This window comes from Impatiens glandulifera, chromosome 4 (assembly GCF_907164915.1).
Source record: "Impatiens glandulifera chromosome 4, dImpGla2.1, whole genome shotgun sequence".
In the NCBI taxonomy this organism is placed as follows: domain Eukaryota; kingdom Viridiplantae; phylum Streptophyta; class Magnoliopsida; order Ericales; family Balsaminaceae; genus Impatiens; species Impatiens glandulifera.
In genome coordinates, this window is record NC_061865.1 from 18722516 (window position 1) to 18748452 (window position 25937).

A 25937-nucleotide genomic window follows, 5' to 3' on the forward strand; every position below is an offset into this window, starting at 1 on the left:
TTTTAAAATTGACCCTGGCTACATTGATCGCACCCTAACCCGTTATTTTGTTCTGCCATTGATGACGGGGTCTTTCATTTTATACCTTCAGTCATTTTGAATCTATTTTTTTATTTGTGCCTTGACCTATTTAAAAATTATGGTCCACATATTTTTTAATTATTTTAAACAGTTGCAAGATCAGAAGTCATGTAAGTTAGAAACAATTTTTTTTTTATCAATTTCTAATACTACATCTAGGACAACAACCAAATAAAATGAACTTTTATTTTTATCATGGGTTAGAGTAGCCAAAATTTTAGGACTGGCTCTGTACATTGATGTAAGTTATTACTCGATGAACCTATACCCTTTATTAAATTAAGAGAAAAGTTTACTTGCTCAATAGTTGCTACTAAGGCTCGTGAGTCTATTCAGTAAATCATATGTCGGTAAAATTAAAGATGAAAAGAACCTCAATCGACCAAAATAAAGATGAAAAAAAATGAAAGAGTTAACTTTGAATTAAGATTTAGCTAACGCTTGTTAATAATATTTCTTCCTAACATTAAAATATTACATATACAAAATTAAAAAAAAAAAATACAATTAGATTTAATACACATTATAAAGAAGTACTTTATAATTATAGAAAATAAAATACATTAATAACATGTTTTATTAATATATTTTGTGTTTTTCTAAATATCTTTTATAGAGACTGATAAATTTTCTGAACTATCTCAAATAATAATTTGTTTTGTTTATAACATTTTTTTCAGAATTAAATTGGTTTAATATGTCAAATGTGATGTTTTAGTGTTATTGTTTATTATTTTTAATTTTAAAAAATAAGTTAATTAAATATGTTAAGTATGAAACTTTATTTTATTTTTAATTTTATATGTTATGATTGAATGACACAAATATACACTATCTATTTAGCTGATATGTTGTAAGAGACGTTTTTATTTATTATTAACTTTTATCAATTAAATAATTTTTACTTTATAAAATTTGTTATTAAATTTTTTTAAAAATTTAATTATGTTAATTTAGGATAAATATTTTAAACTTATAATATAATTTTATATATATATATATATATATATATATATATATATATATATATAAAATAATGAGATGTTAGATAATTAAGAAATAATGAAATTTTAAGAATTTAGTTAATTATAAAAAGTTTATTGAGTTGAGATTTATTAATTGGATTTTAAAACTTTAATAGACTTATTTAAAATGATATTTGTTAGAGATAAAAAAAGCATTTAAATATAGTATTATTTTTTAAATCATTAATATATATATATATATATATATATATATATATATATATATATATATATATATATATATATATATATATATATATACTTTTAAAATAATTAAATTTATATAATTTATTTGTGTACTTTTGTTTTTAATATTCATCAATTTAATACTTTTTTAAAATTAATTATCTATCAATTTAGTTTACTCTCTATTAAAATAAATTTAATATTATTTATAATTAAAAATATATATTATTCTAATTTTATAAAATTCAAATTATTTTCATATATTTATTAATTAATGAATTAATAATAATTATATTTAAATATTACAAAAATAATATTAAAAATACAACTATCATTCATTAATTTATAGAGACACTAGTTAATTAGATATAAAAAAAATGAGGAGAGATTGTATCATGTCATTTTGAATCGGTCATGCCATTTTTGTTTGGATATTGTCAGGTTAGCTGTACTCATGTTAATTCGTATACAAACTTGTTAGGATCTAGGTCACGGCTGGAGGACCGGGGTTGGGCCGGTTTGCGCGTCTCACTCAAAGGGTGGTGATTAATCCGGTTAGAGATTAACACCGGGGTTTCAATACTACACAAACTGTCACAAACCCTTGAACCAGGTTCAAGCGCGGAAGATGTTTGTTTCAGATTGAAGCAGCACACTTACAGGATAGGCAGAACCGGTTTTGAATAAGACAGGTTTGGAAATTGATGGGTCGGTTTTTGTAACTTGGTGATTCGGTTTAGATAGTGTAGAGTCGGTCAAAGCGGTGTAAGTAAGTTAATACAAATCGGTAAGAATATATAGAACCAGCAGAAAGTAATAACAAGAAAGGTTTTTATGGATGTTCAGAGATAAAGCTCCTACGTCACCCCTTCCTCTCGAAACCGCGAGAAGGATATTCACTAAGGAATAAAAACACAATCCGATCGAGACTTATTTCCGGCTCGATAACACCCGTACAATTTACACCGAAATTGTAAATATTACACTTCAACTTAGCGCTTATGCTTTCTAGAGAGAGAACACAATCTTATCACTTATAAATTAATTGTTCACTATGTCTCCCTTAAAATCTCTTGTGTCCCACATTTACTCTTCTTCAGCTGCTCCTTTTATAGGTGAAATATGCCAACGGTCATATTTCACTTCCTTGAATTTGATTGGCTGAGCAGAGGTTCAGTGTTTCAGACCTGGCGGTCAACTTTTTAGACCTGGCGGTCTGTTCTTCCAGTGTGTAAGACAAACCTGCTAGGTTTGTCTTTTACTCAATGTGGTGACTGTTGGTTAGACAGTTGTCTGTACTTGGAAGATTGCCTTTCTGATTTATCCTGAAGTGGAAAGATCTTGTAGGACGGTTTTCTGTAGCCTGCAGACTGTCCTCAGACTTGTATGAATATGGCAATGTTCAATCTGTTCCTTTGGTATCATTCTCAACAGATACCCGAAGTATCTTCTTATGCTGGTCGGTTATTTGTCTTAACCGGATGGCTTCCGATTATTGCTTTCGCTTCTGGTCGGTTAATGACCGACTATCTGGTGTTTCCAGCCTTCGGTTTTGACCGATTTTGCCTTCTTTGTGCGGTCATGTTTCTGGTCGGTTTGATAACTTGACCGGTGGAGTTTCTTAACCGGTTGAGTTCTTTGACCGGTTGAATTCTTTACCTGTTCCGGATGACTTCAGGTTTTCATAGCTTCAGGTTAACCGGATGACTTCAGGATTTTCATAGCTTCAGGTTAACCGGATGACTTCAGGTTTTTCATAGCTTCAGGTTAACCGGATGACTTCAGGTTTTTCATAACTTAACCGGATGACTTCAGGTTTTTTTCATAGTTCTTCTGGTCGGTTTGATATTCAACCGGTTAGGTTTTTTGACCGTTCTTTCGGTTTACAACTCAACCGGTCCTGAACTTGAACCTGTCCGGATTTCTGCACATAGGTTGAACATGTCATTATTTGCTGTCGGTGAGATTTGATCCCTGGTCACCTGTGTGACAGGCATGCGTGTTTACCACTACGCTACAACACCTTCTTGTTATATTTAAACCAATTAATATACTTGATATGACTTAACTGTTTATTTTCTAACAATTTCTCCCTTTTAGATTATTTAGAAAAAATATTCAAAACTTGTAATCGTTGGCCGGTTTAAAATTAACTTACTTAATTTTTCTAACAAAACTTCTTGCTCATGGCGTATTTTTATTTATATTGTGTCGACTCGTGATCGTGTATTGATTGTGTCGATTCATGTCCGTTTTTTATTATTTGCCATAAATTGTGTCGTGACTAATTCACGACCATATGCAAATAAGATTGTATGATGTCAATATTGTGTTGTATCTTGTCACGATGACCAGACCATTATTCAAAACAAGGAAAGTTGCTTACTAATCTTTTGTTTTTCTAATATAAATTCCATTATCTTTTTTTTGTTTACTCTATCTACGTCTCTCTACTTCTTCCTTGGCTCTATATATACTTCTTACTTTGTTCTTTCTAAACAACTTTATACATCTTCTTCCACAACTCTCTCCTCCACAAATTCTTTTTCATATTATTTTTTTTAATATATAAAATTAATGTCCATGTTATGTAATATCATATACAAAGAGAAAGTCAAGATTCAATGAATGGTTGGGCAACAAAAAGACTATCATATGCGAGTCGGATTGAACTGGTTACGAAAGTCATCATGGGAATCATAAGGTATTGGGCACAACAATCATTCTCCTGAAGAAGGTAATGAAGGATCTTGATTGTCTTATGAGAAACTTTATTTGGAGGAATCATGGAAGAGGCGGAAAGAAAGTGAAGTGGGTTGATGTGTGTAAGCTAAAGAAGGAGGGATAGGGCTGAAAAATTGCATTGAATGGAACAAGGCTCTTACGATAAGGCATTTTTGGGTGTTAGAAAAGAAACTAGTCTCGTTGTGGGTTAGGTGGGTGCATTCAAAGTTTATGAAGAATGAAAAGAGTATATGGACTTCAAATATTAAACCGAAAATGACTTGGTCACTAAAGAAGATTCTCAAGCTTAAGGACAGTGATATATCTTTGTTTGATATCCGGTTAGAAAATGGTTGGGGAACCTTGTTTTGGTATGACCCATGGTTTGAAAATCTGTCTATCATTCTTAAGGCAGAATTTGGTGAGGTGCGTATTCGAAGGGACTGTCTTAATTCATCGGTTCGTGACATTCGTGATGGAGATTATAATACTCTTTTGAGGTGTATTCCAGAAGGTGTTAGGATTCTTAGCTTCATATAAACAATACACTTTAATGATAATATCGACTCGCGGGTTTGGAAGGTGGAAAGAGACAGAAAATTCAATTCTAATCTAGTTTGGGAGTCTATTCATGAGAGGGGGAACGATGTGGGTTGGACTCATGTTGTATGGTCCTCCAAAATCATTCCGAGACAACAATTTATGTTATAGTTGTTGTTTAGGAAGAGACTTTCAATTAGGGATCGACTTAAGCGGTTTATGGATATCCCGGATTCTAAATGTTTATTTTGTGATGACAATGAAGAGACGATGAATCATTTATTTGGTGGATGCCCATTTACACTCGAGTTATGGAGACGATTTATAAAAGCTATGGAGTTAGATTTTTCCCTAGGATTAGATTGATATCAAGGAGATGACCATCTTGAAAGCTAAAGGTAATCTTTTTGATTCAAATATGTTTAAATGTGGTTTTGCTTCAAGAAATTCAAGAATATTCACGACGGTGAGAGGTGGTATTGATGATGTTTGGGATAGCAAAAAGTTTGATTGTAATTCCCTTGTTCGGACTTGGAGGCGAATTCTAAAAAATGAGCAAAATTGGTGTTTATGTCAAAATTAGGGTATTAACTACTATGAAGTCACTCAATCTAGCAAATTCAAGGCGAGATCATAAAACTATTTGTTTGTTTGTTTGAAAAGTTGTAATTCATTTTGTGTTTACTCATTTGGTTTGTAATTCTAATTTTAAAATTAAAGCAAATGTTTGTTTTGTTTTAATTTATGAATTCATGTAGTTTTTACCCTTTTAGGGTTTTTTTAATAAAATGACTGTCGTTTTTAAAAAAAAAAAAAAATCATATACAAAGAGACTGGAAAAATAGTAGAGAAATGGTTCTACAATGGCCCCCACAAATACCGCTAGCTAGCCCAGGATCAGGAAATGCAACCTGTTCAAGATCATTAATTAAGTGCAGCCACATGAGTCTCAAGACTCAACAGCATAGGTTGGACAATATGTAGAATAAACTATTTAACTTTGCACAATTGAGTAAATTGGACATTATTAAGTATGATGCCATAACGTGAACAATTGATGGATTATCTTATAAAAATGGATTGTTAGACAATAAGCTTTGTCGAGGATAACTAATCTCTTTCGATTTGTGTGCAGACTTGTATTGTGTCATGTTCGTGCTCGTGTTGTGTTATTATTGTGTCGTGCCGATTCGTGTTCGTGTTGACTCATGTTTGTGTTGTGTCTAGTTCACGACCCAAGTGGTCGGGATAGTATTGTGTTGTGTCAAATATAATGTCAAATATTGCCCACGTCAATCATTACTGTTTAGTCGGGTTGGTTTATTAAATTAAATCTATATATCTATATGAAAAATGATATTTTTAACGAAGGGCAGCGAAAGAAAGATCACGAATCATACACGTTACCCCACGTCAGAATAATATATATATATATATATATATATTTCGGGTTTGAAATGTTTCAAGATATTTTGAGACTTGAAATATGACATATTTAATTTTTTTCTCTCCTACTAACATGACATGCCACTTCGAATTTCTAGACTTACTTTCTCCATACCTTCGCTGAGTTTATCCTATCTCATATATATATATATATATTTATTTATTTATTTATTTGGATTAAGTTGACTTGATGAAGGACTATTCTTTATATAATTGGACATCTTAATGAACCCCAACTACACAAGTTGGTGGTTAATTTGTATTTCCATTAATATATTTATGGTTGTCTAGCAATTAATGTTTGACCACACCTATAATGTGCCCCCATTTCAAAACCAATAAGATTATCTCCCATTAATTGTGGAATTTCAATATTCCAAAAATATGTGGTTCATTTGTGATTTGTCTTAATATCTTACTTGAGTTCTAGAAGAGAATAAAATAAGTTAAAGATAAACTTTTGTGCCCAAATGGGAAGAAATTAGCAACTTAGTCAAACTATTTTTGTTATATTTTTTTTACAATAACTAAAATGTATCACCTTATTTTAGGTCAATTAGATATAAAATGAATTTAGAAGTGAAAGTGGTATAACAATGTGTTGTCTTGAATTGAGTAATTGAGAAGCTGAGTACTTTTTTAATTGAGTAATTGAGAAGCTATGGAGAATAATAACCTATTAAATTTATATGCAAACTTTATTAATCATTTATCTAATTTTGGAATATAAGTATCTAATAAATAAATAACTTGGAATTTTGTTTATTTTTTTGGTATCTTGGCATGAACACTTCTAGTTACATTAATAATAATAAGTTTATTGAATGCTTACATATATAAAAAATTATTGTTGAGTGTTGCTAAATTGGACCAATTTAATAAAAAAAAAAATGAGTTTGAACAAGAAAAGTTAATAAATATATAATTAAATTATATTGTTATCTAAATCAATATTCAAATAATATATTTGATAAAAAGTTATTTCTAAATTTTTTTTATAAATATATAGTTTTTCAAAACTCATTTACATCTTCTTAAAGTAATATATATATAATGGATTGGGAATAGTATTCTTAAATGGTGTAGACTTTGGAGTTTGGAATATGAGTTCACTAGTCTAGATGCTTGTCAACTTCTATTACATCTATTGGTCTTATTTAGGATAAAGTTAAACTAAATTATCAACATAAAATCTAATCAATACAACTATTACTCATTAGATCATTAAAATGATTGATTAAAAAAAGATTATTTAAAATATAAAAAATTACACTCTTCTCTTAATATTAATCAAGATGTTTTGGTTGAAAGTTTTTATCTGATTTTTATGAAGTCTCAATCTTGTAAATCATATCCCATAATTAACTTCTCATATAAACTAAAATTCCATTACATTTTATTATCAAAAATATAAAAAAAAAATTATTCCTCTTCAAAATTAAGGTTCATACAATAAATTATTTGTCAATGAAATGTGAGCTCCCATCAAATTCTTCTTTTATCAAAATAAATTAATAATATCTCTTACAACAATATATTTAACTCATAGCTAGTTGCATGAATAAAAAATTGTCAATTTAATAATGACAAAAATAAGATCAAAAAATTCAAGGCAAAAGAAAGAAAATCAAGAACCAAAATATAAAATAAAGATGACATGAAGATACATTAACATTAGCTAGTCATAAACTCCTTTAAAAAATTCAAAATATACCCAATCAGATGGAATCAAATATCTAGAGCACATAAGTCAATGCCTATAATTAAATGGAGTTCATGAACATCCATTCATTAATATTTTTATTTGTCTCAAAGATTAAATGGTCCACAAAGATAATTGTGATCGAAAATCATTTTTTATGAATAGAAAAATAATATACATAAAAAAATCTAGAATAAATATAATTTTTTTTTATTGATTTAAAGTATCTATCTATGACAAAATATTTAACTAATTTTTTTTATTTAAAATTTTATTCTTATTAAAATTATACAAATAAAGTGTGAGACTTCAATGAAAGTATGAAGAAAATATTGTAAAAATAGATAAATCTAACTTTTTATATATATAATTTTTATATTAACATAATTTTTGTTTTGAACGAGGGAGAACTAGCATACATCCACAACATGACCCTCTATTTAAACTTAAAATACTTTCCACCCACAACTAGGGATGACAATGGGGCGGTTCGAGACGGGGATTTCCCGCCCCATTTTAATTTCGAGGATTTTTTTAATATCATCCACGCTCCGTTCGGTTTTTTTCGGTTTCGGGGAATCCCGCGGGGCACCGTTAATAATATTTATTTTAAAAAAATAAATAAAAATTATACAATAAAATTATATAAACCGTTTTTTTTAATATAATATAAATTATAATATATTAAAATTTTATATTACTATAAAGAAATAATTTTAATACTCTTATAAAATATAGTAAATAAATAAATATAATGGTGATTTAATATAGTTAATTATGTTTATAGTATTCGGGCAGAATTGGGGTGAAAATGGGGTGAAATCGGGGCGGGTCGGAGCGAGGGACACAAATACCATCCCCGCCCCATCCTCGTTCGGTTTCGGGGAAAAACCGTCCCAAACGGGGCAATTCGGTTCGGTTTTCGCGGGGCGGTTTTAAATTGCCACCCTTACCCACAACCATGACCCTCTACTTAAACTTAAAATATTTTCAGATGGAATCGAATTCGTGACTTTTTGTCTCTTAAGATGACTCTTACCACTAGGCTACCTTAGTGAGTTAAAAAAAATCTTTAAATTATAAATAATATAATTAATTATTTAAATTATTTAAAAATAAACATGAAACAAATAATCCTGATTATTTAAACTAGCATTTAGCCCGTGCATTTTCACGAGTAATAATATAAAAAATTGTGAAAAAAAATTACGGATAACATTTTTAATTTTATTTTTAACCGTTTTAAGTTTATGGGTGGGTCAACCCACAATCCGACCCAAATATCCATTTACTCAACATCATTATATATTAGTTAGTTAAAAAGTTAAACTTATATTAATATTAAAACGTCCCACGTTTATCAAATTTGGTGTTGAATTTAAAATATAAAGTCTTAATGGCTTAGTTGGTTAAAGAGTTGTACTTGTTTTGTTAGGTTGCAAGTTCGAAACATACCTTTAGCATTTTTAATTTTATTTTTAACCGTTTTAAATTTAAAAACGAGTCAACCCACAATCCGACCCAAGTATCCAAATTAACCACAGGTCTCGACCCGGCATTCCGGACACTTTAAAAATTAAGCATCATTATATATATATATAGATTATCAACTAAAATATATTTTATTTTTTCAAACAAATATGTTTTAGTTAGATATCTACAACCTTGTTTGATCTTAGGTTATTTAGTATTTTGATTAGTTTTAGCAAAAAAAAAAAATTAATTTAAAAAATATATTATTTAAATTTTATTTGATTGAATTAGTCTACTAAATATATATTATCCATTATTATTACTATAATATCTTTATATTTAAAATTAAAATTATATAATATTTTAATATTTTAATTAATTAAAAATATAAAATATAATATTTCATTTTTATTTTTATTTTTTCTTAAAAGATGGTCTATTATTTCAAATTTATTAATCAAAATATTAAAATAAATTTTATTTTAATTTATTAATTTTATTTAATTATTATATATTAATACTTTTAATTTTTTTTTATAAAAAAAATAAAAAATTCTCACTCCACAAAAATCATCCTGAATAATGACTGTTTTTTTCTAAAGAATGTCTAAATAACTTATATTTAAAAATTATAAATCTAATAAAATTTTATAAAAACAATATATTGCTTTTTCAAATAATCCAAATTATGTAAAGACTAAAGACTATCAATGGAGCAAATATTAAGTGAGGAAATCCAGAGACCGTTGGATGAAATCGTACGAACGGAAATAGATAGTTGATTATGGTCTTCCTTTCATCTTCTTCTTTCTTATGACTTTATTTATATATGTATGATTATGTAGAGAGAGAAAGAAGAGAGAGAAAGAATGGAGGATTGTTTAGCTGGCTTGATTTGCTCCTCTTGACTGAGCCATTGCCGGCTAAGCCGACTAAAATTGTACTTCTGAGTCTTTATCTGATTTTTTCTTCCAGCATAAGCGCGTTTTGAATGGTCAAATTAAGAAAAAATAAACCCATTTTCGATATAGCAATCCCACCTACAACAACAGACCAATCCCAATTTCAATTTCAATTTCATCCCCATCCTTTATTATCTTTTTCTCATCATATTTCCACAATCTGCCGCCCGTAAAACCCCCTTCCCCAAATCGATAAAGATTTGGAATTTCAGGTTGATTGATCTATTTCATATTGAGCAGGTCAGAGGTAACTTTACCGTGATGATCTCCTCTATCTATTCAGAGATTTGGACTTCTTCGTTATAGAAATGATTTGTTTTGCATTCGCGGCATTGGGTTATTTCAGAATCCTCGATTAGGAGAGGAAAAGATATTGAATTCTTTGATTCTGCATATATGGTTTATCATCCTTGTTTCTCATGGATTTAGGCAGTCTGATAGATCTTGTTATCAGTAGTTTCTTGTAATATCAAGGTCCGATCTTTAATTCATCATGGGTTGTGTATGTGGTAAACCCTCTTCTATTGAAGATAGCAAGGAAAGTCCAAGAAGACAAAGACCGTTAAGTAAAGCATCATCACAGTCGCAAAAACCTGGAAGAATCTCTTCAAAAAGAAGTCAAAGTTTTCAGGTAAATGAGAGACCGGATGTTAGCGGTATAAGAATTGGGTCAATTGATAGGAAAGTTAGCCATTCAAGGCGAGTACAACAAGATGAAAGATCTGAGAAGAAGAAGACTGATAATCCCGAGGTTGTTCTTATTCATGCTCATCCTGCCATGGGACTTGTTCCTAAGGCTGTTGAAGGTGAACAAGTTGCAGCTGGTTGGCCATCTTGGCTTGCTGCTGAAGCTGGTGAAGCTCTTAAAGGATGGATACCAAGGAGAGCAGATACCTTTGAGAAATTAGATAAAGTATGTTTTTTTCCTCTTCTTATTTCTTAATTTCCTTTTCATCTGTTAATCCTCAAATTTCATTTTCGAATTGTGTTCTTGTAGATTGGTCAAGGAACTTACAGTAGTGTATACAAAGCTCGTGATCTGATAAACAAGAACATTGTTGCTTTAAAAAGAGTGCGATTCGACAATACTGATCCTGAGAGCATCAAGTTTATGGCGAGGGAAATTCTGATTCTGCGTAGGCTTAACCATCCCAATATAATTAAACTGGAAGGTTTGATAACCTCGAGAACATCTTGCAGCCTGTATCTCGTTTTCGAATACATGGAACACGACCTTACTGGACTTGCATCGCTCCCTGGTTCAAAATTCTCAGAACCACAGGTATATAAAAATAGCTCTTCAATAGAATATTGATTCAAAATCATTTCAGTTTCCTTTTCCTTATATTTTCTAACATTTTCTCTCATTTTTCTGTTTTCAGATTAAATGTTATATGCAGCAGCTGTTAAGTGGACTTGAACACTGTCATAGTAACGGTGTTCTACACCGTGATATAAAGGGTTCTAACCTTCTTATTGATAACCATGGTATATTGAAGATAGCGGATTTTGGGTTAGCGAGTTTCTTTGACCATAGACAGAATGAACCTTTAACCAGCCGTGTGGTGACTCTATGGTATCGCCCCCCTGAACTCTTACTTGGTGCAACCCATTATGGTGTTTGTATCGATTTATGGAGTGCTGGTTGCATTCTTGGAGAACTTTATGCTGGAAAGCCAATCATGCCTGGAAGAACAGAGGTAAATTTTGAAGACTTAATTCCTTTTAAATGACACTAGATGTTATTTAATAAATATGTTTATATTTTGAAACAGGTTGAGCAGCTGCATAAGATATTTAAGCTTTGTGGTTCGCCGTCTGAAGAATACTGGAGAAAGTCAAAGTTACCTCATTCTACCGTATTCAAACCATTGCACCCTTATAAATGCCGTTTATCAGAGGTATTTGACGATTTTCCTCCAACTGCTATGAGGCTTCTTGAGAAATTACTTTCCATTGATCCTGCTGATCGTGGAACTGCAACTGCTGCTTTGAGAAGCGAGGTAACTCATACTATCATACTGTTTGGAATCCATAAAGCCATTGTTGTACATATTTGAGTTTGCCTTTACTGGTTTTCTAAACGTGCATGGATATTATTAATGTTGCAGTACTTTACCACAAAACCTCTTCCTTGTGATCCTTCGTGTCTCCCAAAATATCCTCCTAGTAAAGAGATGGATGCCAAAATGCGAGAAGATGAAGCCAGAAGGTTTGTGCTAACACCAGTCTTTTTTTATTGAGTTCTTTCTTCCTTCATGATGTGATTGATTAGTACATCTCAGGTATTGTTTGATCTGGGTTATTTCCAAATAATCTGTTTCTTTTATATTGTTTGAAAAAAAAGGTGGTTGGATACAATGACCCATATATCTTTTGTATTTATTGTCTTAAAATGTTATAAACAATAGTATTTTGTTGATGATTTGATGGAAGAATTGATTGGTGATGAGATCCTTTTATTATTTGATTGTTCATTTGAACATCAAGATGGACCCTTGATGCGGGACACACAAAATTCAAGCATGTCCTAGAGGGGATTCACAAACCCACCCAAAGTTAAGTGATGATGAGAGTCTTGATCTTATGAGGTTGATGCCTCGTAGTGAGGGGGGTCATAGTGGGGTGGGATGTTGTGCTAGAAGGGGATTCACAAGTTTCACTTGGACCTAAGAATGTCTTTGTATGGTTATGTTTACTTTCTACAATTAGTGCAATTTTTGTGTTGGTTTCAAAAAGAATCTACTAGTCATATTGTTCAAAATTGAATAGCTTGAAAGAACCTTATAAGATCCCACTGCAATTCTTTTTTTGACATGGCCAAATACTTGTGCTATCATCTGGTAATTGAAGCGATATTCATCATGTTATTTCTTCACATTTAATCCCAACACCAGGAAAGGAGGAGTTGAAGGAAAGAGCAAGAGGGGTGGTGGTGGAGAGAGCGGTGGGCCAAGACAACATCGGTCTACTGCAGTACCCGATGCTAATGCAGAGCTCGTCTCATCAATGCAGCAGGTTCGTTCAATATATATTTTAACTCAAAAATCGTTTTCTTAGCAGCCTTGGTTGATCTGGGTTATTTATGATTAACTCCAAATAACCAACTATCCAATCAACAGTCTGCACATCAATCAAATCATTCAAACTATCGACCAAAATACCTCACATTTTTAAACATAGTTGATTCATTAGGTATTTATACCCCTAATATATTTATACCCAAAATAATCTACCTTTGAGGTTGTTTGATCTTGGGTTATTTAAGATTAGCTCAAAATAACCCACTATCCAATCAACAATCTACTCATCAATCACATCATTCAAATTATAGATCAAAATACCTTCTTATTTTTAAACATAGTTTATTCACTATGTATTTATACCCAAAAAATCTACCTTTGAGCTTGCTTGATCTTGGTTTATTTTAAAAACTTTATCACATCATCTATCCTTTCAATCATCAAATTACTTAATTCATCAATCAAAATACTAACATGCCCTTATTTTATTCTTTTGTAAATTTAAATTTAAATACAAAAGGACATTTTAATAATTTAAAATTTTCAAAATACCCAATTTTTCATCAAACAAGATTTTGATTTCATAACCTTTCTAATAACCCAAGATCAAACAAGGCCTAAGTGAATTGGACAAAAATATTCATTGAAAATATTGGGTCGTCCAATACAGAGAAGGAATGATCAAACGTCTAATAATCCAAAGAGCCGGAGCGAGGTATTCAACCCACACAAGGATGAAGAATCCATGGGATTCCCTCTTGATATATCTACTAGACAAACAAGAGAAGGAAAAGATATTACAGGCAACAATAATAATAATTGGAAAGCTTCATATTCGGGGCCATTAGGATTGACTAAATCCGGAACAAGAAACGATAACTTCTCCATTGTTTCAGCCAGAGGCGACTTATCAGCATCATCTGGTTTAGTAGCATCTAGGAATTTTTTGCCTGAAGATTGTGGAGGAGACAAAATGGCTCAAAGGATTTCAGTTACTGGACGTTCTGAATCATCGAGAAAGAATGACAGGAAGAGAAATAACCATAAACTCAAAGGAAATGGAAGATCAAGTACGAAAGAATCAAATACGGTGAGTTTGTGCATTTTGAATGATCGATCTCAAACTGTTTTATGGGGATAAATCACATATTTGACAATTTGATCCTTTTGTTGATGCAGAATGGTAGAGAATACATGAAACCAGACATTCATTTCTCTGGTCCACTTTTAGTTCCATCGAATAATGTGGACGAGATGCTGAAAGAGCACGATCGTCGGATTCAGGAAGTGGCTCGAAGAGCAAGATTGGCTGGCATGGTTAAAGGCAAGGCTTAAAACAAAATGAGAATGAAAGAGAGGGAGGCTCTATGAAACCTCTTATATTTATTTATTTATTTTTATATGAAGTGGAGAATGAATGGTAAGAAAGAAATCTATACACGATAATTCATTGTCTTCCTAACAAATGGGTGAGATCTTGTAAAATCCTTCTTTTGATTTACTATTGTTGTAACACTCATATATATTTTATCTTTTGTTACAAGGAATTCAACAATGTTGCTTGTTTATTATTAGTAGTTGTTAGCCAACTTCACTCTTGTAAACTAATATTTTCAGACTAATAGAAGTAGCTTCTTTAAATGAGATTTGTTAGGCATCTCTCTCTGTGTGTTTACACTGAAAGGTGATGTCATGATTTTGATGAAAAATTGTGCTCTTTCATTCATGTTTTGTATTTCAGTAGAATGAAAAATATGTACATGCCCAATCTTCTTATACTGATAAGAGTAGCAATATCAACCCTAATCAATAGGTAGTCTGTTCCTCGTGCTTCTTTATCAATAATACCATTTGTAAAGATGTTTGGTAAGATATCTGTTCCACTTCTGATCCAGTGTTTTCGGCCATTTCTGATAAGAGGAGTGATTGAAGGAGGGAATGACGTAATATCATTATTGACTGAAATTTTATCTATCATTTCTTTTAGTAATTCGGATTGTGATTTATTTCGGTTGTGCTGGAGTCCGTCCATAGAGGTCCATAGAGGTTGTTGGGAAGCTGACTCGGGTCGTGAATGAGTTTGGGTTGTGCTGGTGACAATTTGCTTGTTGGACATTTTCATAATGCATTACTTTAAAAATAACAAAAAAAATATCTGAATCTTCAATTGTTGTTACTGATGTGTTGAGTGAGCTTCACTCTGAGTTGACTTGTAACAATAAAATTATCTTAGAAGAAGAATTTTAGAGGATTTTAATATACAAACAAATTTGAGAAACACAAATATTGAGGAAATTGTTAGCAACCTTCCTCTCTACTACTTGGGGTGGTTTTTTTCAAGAATTCTTGAATTATTACACCCCCACAATTTGACAACAATAACACACACACACATTACAAATAAAAAATCCATCATCTTATGTTAGAGGCTGCTGCTGCTCCACTTGAAGTTATTCTTCTTGTCTTCTCCTGCCTCCTCCGATCAATCTGCAGTTTTGGTGACTTTGGTGTTGTTCTTTCTTTGCAGGACCTGTTCAATCAATACGAGCACACGATTATGATTATGTGTGAAACAGTTTACCAATTTTTCGTGTTTATAAAAAAGAAGAAAACAGTTTGAATATATGATTCCTTTGCTTACTTTTGTGGCATGAAGGGATGGCTGAAGTTGGGCACTGGCCTTGCATGAGGCACCATTGTCCTCCTCAATTGCTTCAATGCCTTCTCTTCCTCCATCTGTACCACCATATATATCAACATCAAATTTAAATATATATTTTTCAATTTTTTTATTATTAATTTAGTGTTTATGATAATATTTGTCTTACCAATTTTGCAGACTCTGCCTCATCTCTGTATCGCTTATAAATCTGCTCTTTCTCCTTTATCTGAAATACACTGACATATTAATTACCCGTTTGTTCATTCATTAGAGTAAACAAAATATTCGGAGTTTACCTTGTTGTCGAATTCTGCTCTTTCGACTGCCCTATGTTGAACTTGTAGATTGAATCCTTGAACCTCTGTTAAGGGTACTCGAACTTTTTCAGGAACTGGTATTGGATCCCTGTCATATACATTGATGAGTTTTCAGATGAAGAACAATAAAAGTAAATATAATAATAATTTGTTCTTCTTTTCTTACTCTGTCATTATTGGTAGTGCCTTGAAGATCTTCATTTCAGCTTCTTCCTTCTCCATTCTCTTCCTTTCTTCCATTTCCCTCTGCATTTCTTCCTCATGCCTTACAACACTCTCTAGTTGAAAGGGTTCCGGTTTTGTGCATTGCTTAGCCTCCGGCTTAGGTGGAATCTAGCATAGCACAATCAATATATATTATTGGTTTTGATGGCTCTTTCTTTGTTATTTATTACTATTAAAGAAGAAAAAAAATGAGATTTCTCGTTACCAAAGGATAGTCGGTTGTGTATGGATATGGTAACGCCTTGTGAACTCTTGCCTTCTCCTCCAATATCTCTTTAACCGTCAATTCTGTCACAAACCTCTTTTCTTTCTCCGCTCCTCTTTCCTAATAATATCGAAAACAGAACCAACACATCAACAACTGTAAAAAACATATAAAAGAACTCTTGAATGAAAGTTTTTTTCATACTTCTGTGAGGAGATGAAACGGATTTGGTCTGGTGTTTCTTGGAATCTGTCTGCTGCAGGCGGATGATTCTGAACACAATGACATCTGAGATGAAAAACAACAAAGATGCAGATGAGTTAAAAGATAATATTCGGTTAAAACTGAAAATTATAAGATTCTTTGAACCACCTTTTCAAACATGTCAGCAAAGGTTGTTGGCGGGGGAATCCTTTCGTCGATCTTGAAGTGGAATTCTTGTGGTATAGTTACCTGTTTCTTTGTATTACAGAATATCCCAAGATCACCTTTGCTTTCAAAGATCTGTGGAAAGAAAATTTCAGAAACTTTTATTAGTTCTTTCCAAGTTTATATATAATAATTATTCGAAGAAAAAAAGAGGATTTTCACTCCTTCCTCACCTTCCTATTTAACGGTCTAGCTTTGAACTTGGGCGCATTTTCAAGTTCTTCCTTTTCTAGTTCATCCGAACTCTTAATGGAAGGTGGGCGTGATCTCAATGAAGTCTGAAGAACGGGCGACTTGGGTGCTGTGAAACGTGGTTTCCATTGATCAATCTGTTGTGATGGTGCTGATGATTTGGTGTTTGTGGCTTTATTCGACGGTTCTTCATGCTGAACAGCCCTTGCCATTGTTTCCAAATGAAACTCCTGAAAATGGATTCAATTGGATTGGATTTTGATGCATTTCTCTTTAGACAGATTATTGATTTAAATAAACAACTTACATTGAATTCAGTCAGATTGGGCGTACTTCTTGGAAGTGGTGGCAATGTTGGAGCTTCAAGAATCTGTCATAATGAAACAAACAGAACTACTTAAGAATTGTAAAAGCAGATATGATAATCATCATTCTAGCTGATTTAAATAAAAATAAACCTTTTTTCTCAAGGGCCGAGCCTTAAACTTTGGAATTTTAGCCATCATTTCTTCCTCAATTTCAGCAGAGCTCTTAATAGCAGGACGAACTCTCTGCGACGAAACTAGCTCGGGTTCCTTAGGCCTTGTTAGTCTAAGATGATTAGCCTTCCTTTGAACACTTGAAGCAGCATTTCCCTGAAATGATTAGGTGTGATGAGGATAAATGAAAGAATATCAATTGATTGAACAAGTTTTAAGACAAGTAAACTACATTATTGTCTCTTGTCCCCGATTGAAACTTCATCATCATTTCAGCAGTTGAAACAAACGGGGCTGATGACGGTGGTGGTGGGTCTCGAACATAAATCTTCAATATCAAGATTAGAGAGTTCAACAAACTAGAATTCAGAACATAAACTTTTAAACATTACAGAAAAGAAAAACAATCCTAACACCTTTCTATCTTCTTTACTAGGTTTATCAGTGGTTGAAGAGCACAAGCTGGAGAGGTTGTCGACGGTTCCATGTTTGCTTTTGTGAAGTAAATTTGTTGGATTGATTATGTTCAAGATCTACAAATATTACATGAGAAGTAGTTGAGTAAACCACACAAAATGATAAAACAAATTATAAGAATTTGTTGTTTTCTTACCTGTCTCGACTTCCCTCCTTCCAATTTCTGTCTCTTACCGGCTTGATTCTCTTGAGCAAAGCTAGGAGTGGCAACTGTGTTCTTCAAACTCGGCTCTCTATACATATCAACATACAATTCGAATTAAAAAAATGTTACTACAAAACATGAATAAACAATCATCTACTTACCGTTTTGCAGTGGCTGGCTTCGGGCATTTGTTATGGGATAATAATTGGGAACGGGTTTGTGATCTAAGGACAGATGGGTTTCTGATTATGCTAGCTATCTTCTGGGCAGTTTGTTGTTTCTTCTTCTTCAAATCGGTCCTTTCAGTTGCAGAGTTAAGAATGGATAACTTTGGAGTGCAATTAGCTTGATCTTGAACAACAGATAGTACTGCTTTGATTGGAGACGAAGAATTGCTGCTGAATCGAAAGAAAGAACAATCAACAATCAATCCTAATAAAATAGACAACTAATTAACTAAACTACTTGAATAGCTAACCTCTTCCTTTTGTTCTCCAGTTGAATACATCCAACATCCTTATCCTCCTGGAGAAATTCATTCAAATACCCATGATCAAATTATAAACCAATAGCTTCTTTTCTGAAATTATTTCAATCAAGATTAAACTATTACCTCATTAACTTGAAGTTTGTTGTTTTCAGAAGGGACTGATTCAGACCTAATAGAAGATTAAAAGCAATTGAGACAATCTGAACATGATAGGAATAGGGAGGAAACTATTCTATACTAAACTAACCTCGTTGGATCATTAATAACAATAACAACTGGGTCAGCCAGTTTATCCTCTGTTGTTACTGTTGCAGTCTTCGGTTCAGTTGATGTTATTTCTGATGGTGGTTGTTCAATAGCATCAGTGAAGTCGCAAATGCTCTCAACCTGAACTGATCTTCCAGTTTTGATTCTCGACGTGAAGGCTACATTTATTTGAATAAATTAGGGTCAAACTGCTGTAGAAATATAAGACTAATTCGATTCGAATCGATTCAAGATTCTAGCCAGTCAAATGCATAAATGACAGATTTGCACTAAAGGAATTAGGAAATTGTTCTTGTTCACTACGACCTAGATGAGGATTCTTAACAAGAAATGGAAAATCGAATCTCACAGTGAAATTAGGTTTAGATACAATACTTCAAGAAAGGATTGAAGGAAGAGAGAAGTGAACTTACGCGACGGGGCGTGACTGAGAGCGGAATCAAACCAAAGCTCTGCATTGATCCTATCCTCCTCGGTCTCGTCATTGATGAAATCAAAGAAACGCGGAGCCGAGAATTCGTACGCCTCGTCTATCACAACTACGCCGGAGTCGGCCGTCGCTTCCATCCTCGCCGCCGGAGATTCAATTCCTCTTCGTTATTCGTTAAGACAGCGAAAATGAAACCTAATCTCTCTCTCTCTCTCTCTCTCTCTCTCTCTACAATTTCTCTATTCTGCTGTTAAGAAAAACAAAAAAGTATAAACTAGATGAAATGGGAGGCTCCAACGGTCGGATTTCCAACGTTCGAATTTTTCAAAACGAGTGAGATTCTTCTCGCGTCTTGAAAGGAAAAGTGTCATAACTGCATTAAAAACCATTACACCAATTACTATATGCATATTAATATTTCAATAAATTACTATTATTAAAATAGATATTTAATATGTCTTATTTTAAATAAGTATGTGTATTTCATTTTAATTTTATATTTATATACATTATTATTTTTCATTAAAATAAATTAATGCAAATATATCTTCAGAATCCAGTCAACTTAAATATTATATTCAATTTATTTTTGTAATATCTTTTTCTTTTATTTTTTAGACAAAAGTGCCATATTTAAATTGGATTATATTTATGATATTAATATCCATTATTTTATTTAAAAAAAGAAGTTTTATAATTTTATAAATATATGGAAGAGAGAAAAAAAAAATGATATATATAAAATAAATGTTTGCTTATATTAAAATAAAACTAAGAAAGACAATATAATATTTTCATTATAATATAGAAAGTGAATAATATACTCTAAAAGAATGTATTTCATCAAAAAAAATTTTTTTTATTTAGTAACATTAATATTTCAATCTTGACTGTTGAAAGTATTATGAATTTTTATCTAATTATGAATGAGTGTAATTTTGGTTGTTCCAGATAAGTTTCAAAGGAATTGGTGGTACTATTTAGTTTTTGCTATATGAATATCTATTTTTCTTATTTACCAAAACAAAATAGGAAAAGACAGCTATTTTTTTAATTACTTTTATTACAAATATCTTTATTTCTTCTAATAATGTCTTAAATTCCTTAAATTGAATAATTTATCTTCTCATTCATGAATTTGTTACACTACAATAACAATGTCCATTTTTCTTATTTATCAAATTAAAATAGTAAAAAACAACCATTTTTTCTTTTAGTTACTTTTCTTTCAAATATTTTCGTTTCTCAAGTGATTCGGCATATCTGAGTAAGAATGTCAATTTAAAACCGGTCCTCCGTTACCAAAATCGAATTGTCTCATTTAGAACGATTTTTTTCTTTCGATTTGACCGGTAATTGACTGAGAATGATATTTGTGTTCCCCGACCCGCCCTGATCTCACTCCGATTCTGCTCGAACACTATAAACATAAAAATAATGGAACAACAGATTAAACATGTAACTCGCAAACACATTTAACCAATTAGCTAATCGCATAATTTACCGTTTGACGGGCTCGAATTCAGGACCGTAGGGAGACCGAGAATTTCCAACTCTTTTTAATGTTAGACTAAAGAGATTATAAACGTAATTAAATATATAAAATCATAAATATATTTATTTATTCATTATATTTTATAAGATTATATTTATTCATTATATTTTATAAAATTTTAAGTTTGTTTCTTTATAATAATATAAAATTTTAATATATTACAATATATATTACATTACAAAATTTGTTTTTATAATTTTATTATATAATTTTTTTTTTAGAAAATATGATATAAACGGTACCATGTCGGATTCACCGAAACGGAAATGGTAATAAAAAATAAGGCGGAAATGATAAAAACATTCCCGTCATATTGTCATCTATATGAGGGTCATGTTAACATTCTCTAAGAATAAACTTTGATTTTAAAATAAATAGAAATATCTTCCATCCCTTAAAACATAACAAATTGATACAAGAAAATCACATCATAACACTTGATATAAAAATAAATATATTATTTCTAAATAAGCTTAACAATGAGAACAAGATTGAGAGTTTTCAGCTGCTAATGCTATTATTATCCATAGGGTTTTATACATAAATGTTTCACTCATCAATTAACCAACCAAATGCTTCTTTTGTATGAGCCACAATTCAACAAATTACACATAAATTCAGTCTTTTTGCCCCTCAATTACCAGAAAGAATGAAGCATACCCTTTTTATATGGATAAGAGTTCGACCAACCAACCACCTCAGGAATCTTGTACTCTATCGTTATGCCCGAGTTTTATTATGAACGTGTAAAAACAAGACGAGATACGCCAAACCAAACATGTCTAGATCCTCTGCTTTAGAGCTTGACGCAATTGAATCTTTTGACTTTCCATTCTCGCCTCCAAAAGCTTCGACTTCAAACTACCCTTCTGCAAACCGCCTCCAATCGGCCATTCAATACAACCCTTTATTCCTCTATTTATATGTGGATTACTCACATCGGGTGAGCTCCACTCACCATCCATAGAAACAGCAGTCCCGTTTGAAAGCCTCCCACCATTATTATTATTATTAGCATCGACCGAAATTATCTTCACCTTTTCTCCGCTGCTATTATTTTGATACAATCTCCAAAGGCGAGATATCGATGAAGAAGAAGACCCTTTCTTCACTTTCCTTCCAGACACGACCGTTTCGGTTATCGGAGTACCCACCGAACCATTTTCCTCTGAAAAATTACTATCGCGATTAGTACCCTTGTTGTTAACTGATGGATCGCTCCCATCGTGCGAATAATTTGATTGTTCTTCTTCCTCCAAATGGCTTACGGTTTCCCATCCGCTCTCGTCTTCTTCTATATCTCCCATGTTCATGTCCTCGAAAACAGCGAAAATATCATCGGATTTCGGTGGCTCATATTTGAATTCCACGATGTCTTGTACGCTAACCAATCGGGCAGCCTGGCAAAGAGACTCTGCTTTCTTAATCTCGTCAATGTTTTTAAGGGTTTCTCCCGAATTCAGAAATTCTTCGAGGGAAGAAACCAGCTGGTTCATGTACGAATACCTCTCTTCGATAGCGACTTTTATGTCGACTAATTTCATTTGAACGCGTTCTTCGCGCCAGACTTCAGCCATCTGTAACATCTTCCTCTCATCATCGACTTCTTCTCTGAGTTTTAAATATTCCTTCTTCATCGCTTCTGTTTCTTCTTTATCTTCTCCAATTTCCTTAGCCAGCTCGTCGCATACCTGCTCAATTATAACTCTCGCCTTTCTCTCTTTGTCGTAATCCATCATGTAACGTTTGGCTAGTAATTTGGCGTCTGCAATTTCACTCACCAGCTTTGAATTAACGATTTCCAATCTCTGTCGGGTTTTCTTTTCCTTGTTTAAATCACCTTTCATATCATCAATGACCAAACGGATCTTCTCGTGCTCCTTGTTTCTCCAAACAGTCCTTTCCTCGCTGAGTTTCTTTAAGAAGTGTTCGAGTTTCTTTTTCGATGATTTTTTCTCTGATTCCAGTTCATGAATACGGGCTCGAGCTTGTTCAAGCTCTATGTTACAGTCTGTGTCGCCATAAATCTGTCGGATGTCTTCTGAGATGTTTGAGGAGATAGGGTTCCATTTTGTTGCCCCTTCCAAAGCCGAATTCGATGGTTTAAAGGAACTCGCATACTGCATCAAACAGAACCAAGAACAGATTCATCATTCAGATCAAACTAGTTAGAGGATTTCACATTCTGCTAAAGTGGGAGAGATATATATACCTTGCATAAATGTCCATTCTTTGGACTTGGGATTGACCAACGATTCTGAATCAGATCTTGTGATTCAAAAGGGATCTGTGATTGGCCAGAGGTTCTCTGTTGAGAGATATATAAAATAAGATCATACTATATTTCCCATATTAAGATTTCTAGGCAATTTGAGAACAGATCATGAATTTGATCACGAATTAACAATGGTGAAATGTATATAGTTTGACCAATTGCATGAAGGAATTAGCTTTAAATGTTTATTGATAGATCTCAAGAAGAAATATATTCTTACCTGAAACCCTAAATGACTGTTCTTAGGCAGACAAGGGGTATCGTTTTCTTGACCAGGGATGGCGGCGGGTGTTTCAGGAAGATTCATCCTCCATAGAACACCAGCAAGCTTCCTAGCAGAAACAGCCGTCACTTTCTCTTTACCACTTGTCTTTCTACCGCTCCTCCGGCCACACTCCGGCGGAAACAACCTCTCCCCAGTCAAACGAACATCATTTTCCCCCTCGTTGTACTTCCACCGGAGCAAAGGAGTCTCAGGTCGACTCCTCCTCCCAACCGGAGCTGACCCATCTCGTCTCACCCTTAGACCTGCGACCGAACGAGCTGGATTCTTCGATTTCCATCTGGAAGGACTCTGATTCCTTGACTTGTGTGTAGGAATGGAATCAGGAAAAGGATCTGGAGCCCTTGATGAGAGAATCGCAAATGAATCAGCTTTTCTAGTGATCTTCATATTCTTTCGATTACTTTAATTACCCATTTGGAAAAAAGGATCAAATGATGAGTAGACACAACGGTTAGAAGAAGAAAGATCTCATATTGTGTGAAATGAGCTGTAAAGAAACAACACCCTTAAGCTTAGATTCAGAGCTGGTGAAGATGTGGGCCGAAGGAGAAGAGGGTGTTATCAAAAGAAGGTGTTCATGGGATGGAAGAGACGATTCAAGATTGATTCATAAAACCCTTTTCCCCTGTTATTACTCCCAATGATTTTGCAGTCTCAACGGGTCCCTTTTGTTTCTTCACTATAACCATTCATTTATGCCCTTGTTTGGTTTTACAAGATGGAACTTTCTCCCTTTCAATCAAGTTAAATAATTATATCATTAAATAGAAGTTTTTTTTTATCTCTTACAAAAAAAACAATTATTTCATTTTTTTGACAAAATAACATTTTTAATAAAAATTAAACATAAAACCCATGTTTCTTTCTTGTGCTCTTAATAAAATCAAATTAAAATTTGTCACAAATTAAGAGTTTTGAGTTGGATGAATTCAACTTAATAAGCATATTTGATAGAGACAATTGCCAAACTAATAAACATAATTAATTGCAAAAACATTAATGCTTAAATGAATAGTAAAATTTCTTTATTAATTGAATTATTTGGTAAGCTAATTGTCTATTTGGTTGATTATTAGTATTATTGAAACTTTATTATTCTATATATGCTTAACTTCATGTTTAATAAGTTTGACTTCTGAAAATGGTTTATCATATTTTTAAAGAAAAATAAATAAATTTGACTTCCTATTCTTTTAATTTAGTAATAGTAATCTCTTTATAAATATATTTTTTTAAATCTAACTATTTTTTTCAAAGACCCAATTGTCAATAAGATTATAAATTAATCTTTTATATTATATATTAAGATAAAATAAGTAATTTCAATAATAAATATATCAATTGAGAATTCAATCAAATAACCCTCATAAATCTTTTATTTTATATAACATGAAAATGCTCTAATAATAATACAAAATACATTCTCTTAATTAAGTTTTTTAATTATGATAATCATAATATTCAATAATAAACACAACTCATCAAAATAATTCAAGTGACACAAATTTAATTTAAGTTTGAACTTCAATTCTCATTAAGAATAAATTTGATTTAAAATAAAGGGTCATTATAGTTACCTCAAAATAAACTTTGTCACACAAAAATATAATTAAATAATAATTCAATTCTTAAATCAAACAGGTACCAAACTATATTAGGTCATTGTCGTAATAATTTGCTTGAAACATAAAAAATTAAGAATAAGAAAAAAAGAAAGTCACGTGGGAAAGAGAAACCCTTGAATTTTGAAATTGTTTGTTAATGTAATTTTAAATTTTGGATGTTTTGTTAATGAAAAACTATTCCCTCCTGCAGTGGCATGCATGCATACACTGCGGATCCAAAATTGGCACCATGTTCAGAAAGAAATGGCATCCTATGAGACTAATAAAATGGAACTCTATGCATTCCATTCCACGTGTAACCACAAATCAATACTTGTTTTTATCTATGAAACTCTAAAAGATTCCAAATTTGTTTATTTACCCCCATATTCAATTGCATATAATAATTAATGTATATAGTAAAACCAACAAATTTGTTTATTTACCCCATATTCAATTGTATATAATAATTAATGTATATAGTAAAACCAGATTGAGAATAAAAATTACCCGATGGTGTAGGTATATATAAAAAATAAGTACCACAGTATATTAAAAATAAATTTATTTTTTTATATACCAAAAAAAAGTAAGATATGGTATCGATACCGAAATTATTGTTACGGTAATTTATTAGATTTTTAAAATTTTAGTATATCGGGATATACTGAAATAATATTTATAAATTAAAATATATGTATTTATATTATATAATACTTATAAGGAAATAAACAATT

The 25937-nt window shown here is 31.9% G+C and overlaps 3 protein-coding genes across 3 annotated transcripts; 1 reads left to right on the forward strand and 2 right to left on the reverse strand.

Moving 5' to 3' along the window:
- The first annotated feature begins 10023 nt into the window (after nt 1–10023).
- Nucleotides 10024–14751, forward strand: LOC124933554 (probable serine/threonine-protein kinase At1g54610). The gene is made up of 8 exons (XM_047473970.1): nt 10024–11052; nt 11137–11421; nt 11522–11839; nt 11915–12142; nt 12251–12351; nt 13037–13157; nt 13833–14252; nt 14342–14751. Exons 1-8 carry the CDS (start codon nt 10633–10635, stop codon nt 14495–14497), a joined length of 2049 nt encoding a protein of 682 aa, XP_047329926.1. The 5' UTR covers nt 10024–10632; the 3' UTR covers nt 14498–14751.
- Nucleotides 14752–15294: 543 nt separating this feature from the next.
- LOC124934873 (protein TPX2) lies at nt 15295–19714 on the reverse strand. Its single transcript, XM_047475368.1, has 19 exons — nt 19464–19714; nt 19031–19208; nt 18907–18952; nt 18772–18818; nt 18455–18691; nt 18285–18381; nt 18088–18204; nt 17904–17999; nt 17651–17827; nt 17500–17562; nt 17174–17422; nt 16944–17075; nt 16776–16859; nt 16572–16691; nt 16308–16474; nt 16121–16229; nt 15991–16050; nt 15804–15898; nt 15295–15692 (listed from the first exon to the last, which is right to left on the reverse strand). Exons 1-19 carry the CDS (start codon nt 19615–19617, stop codon nt 15575–15577), a joined length of 2346 nt encoding a protein of 781 aa, XP_047331324.1. The 5' UTR covers nt 19618–19714; the 3' UTR covers nt 15295–15574.
- A 1758-nt stretch (nt 19715–21472) lies between these two features.
- Nucleotides 21473–24240, reverse strand: LOC124935689. The gene is made up of 3 exons (XM_047476107.1): nt 23531–24240; nt 23248–23343; nt 21473–23155 (listed from the first exon to the last, which is right to left on the reverse strand). Exons 1-3 carry the CDS (start codon nt 23981–23983, stop codon nt 21818–21820), a joined length of 1887 nt encoding a protein of 628 aa, XP_047332063.1. The 5' UTR covers nt 23984–24240; the 3' UTR covers nt 21473–21817.
- Nucleotides 24241–25937: the final 1697 nt, after the last annotated feature.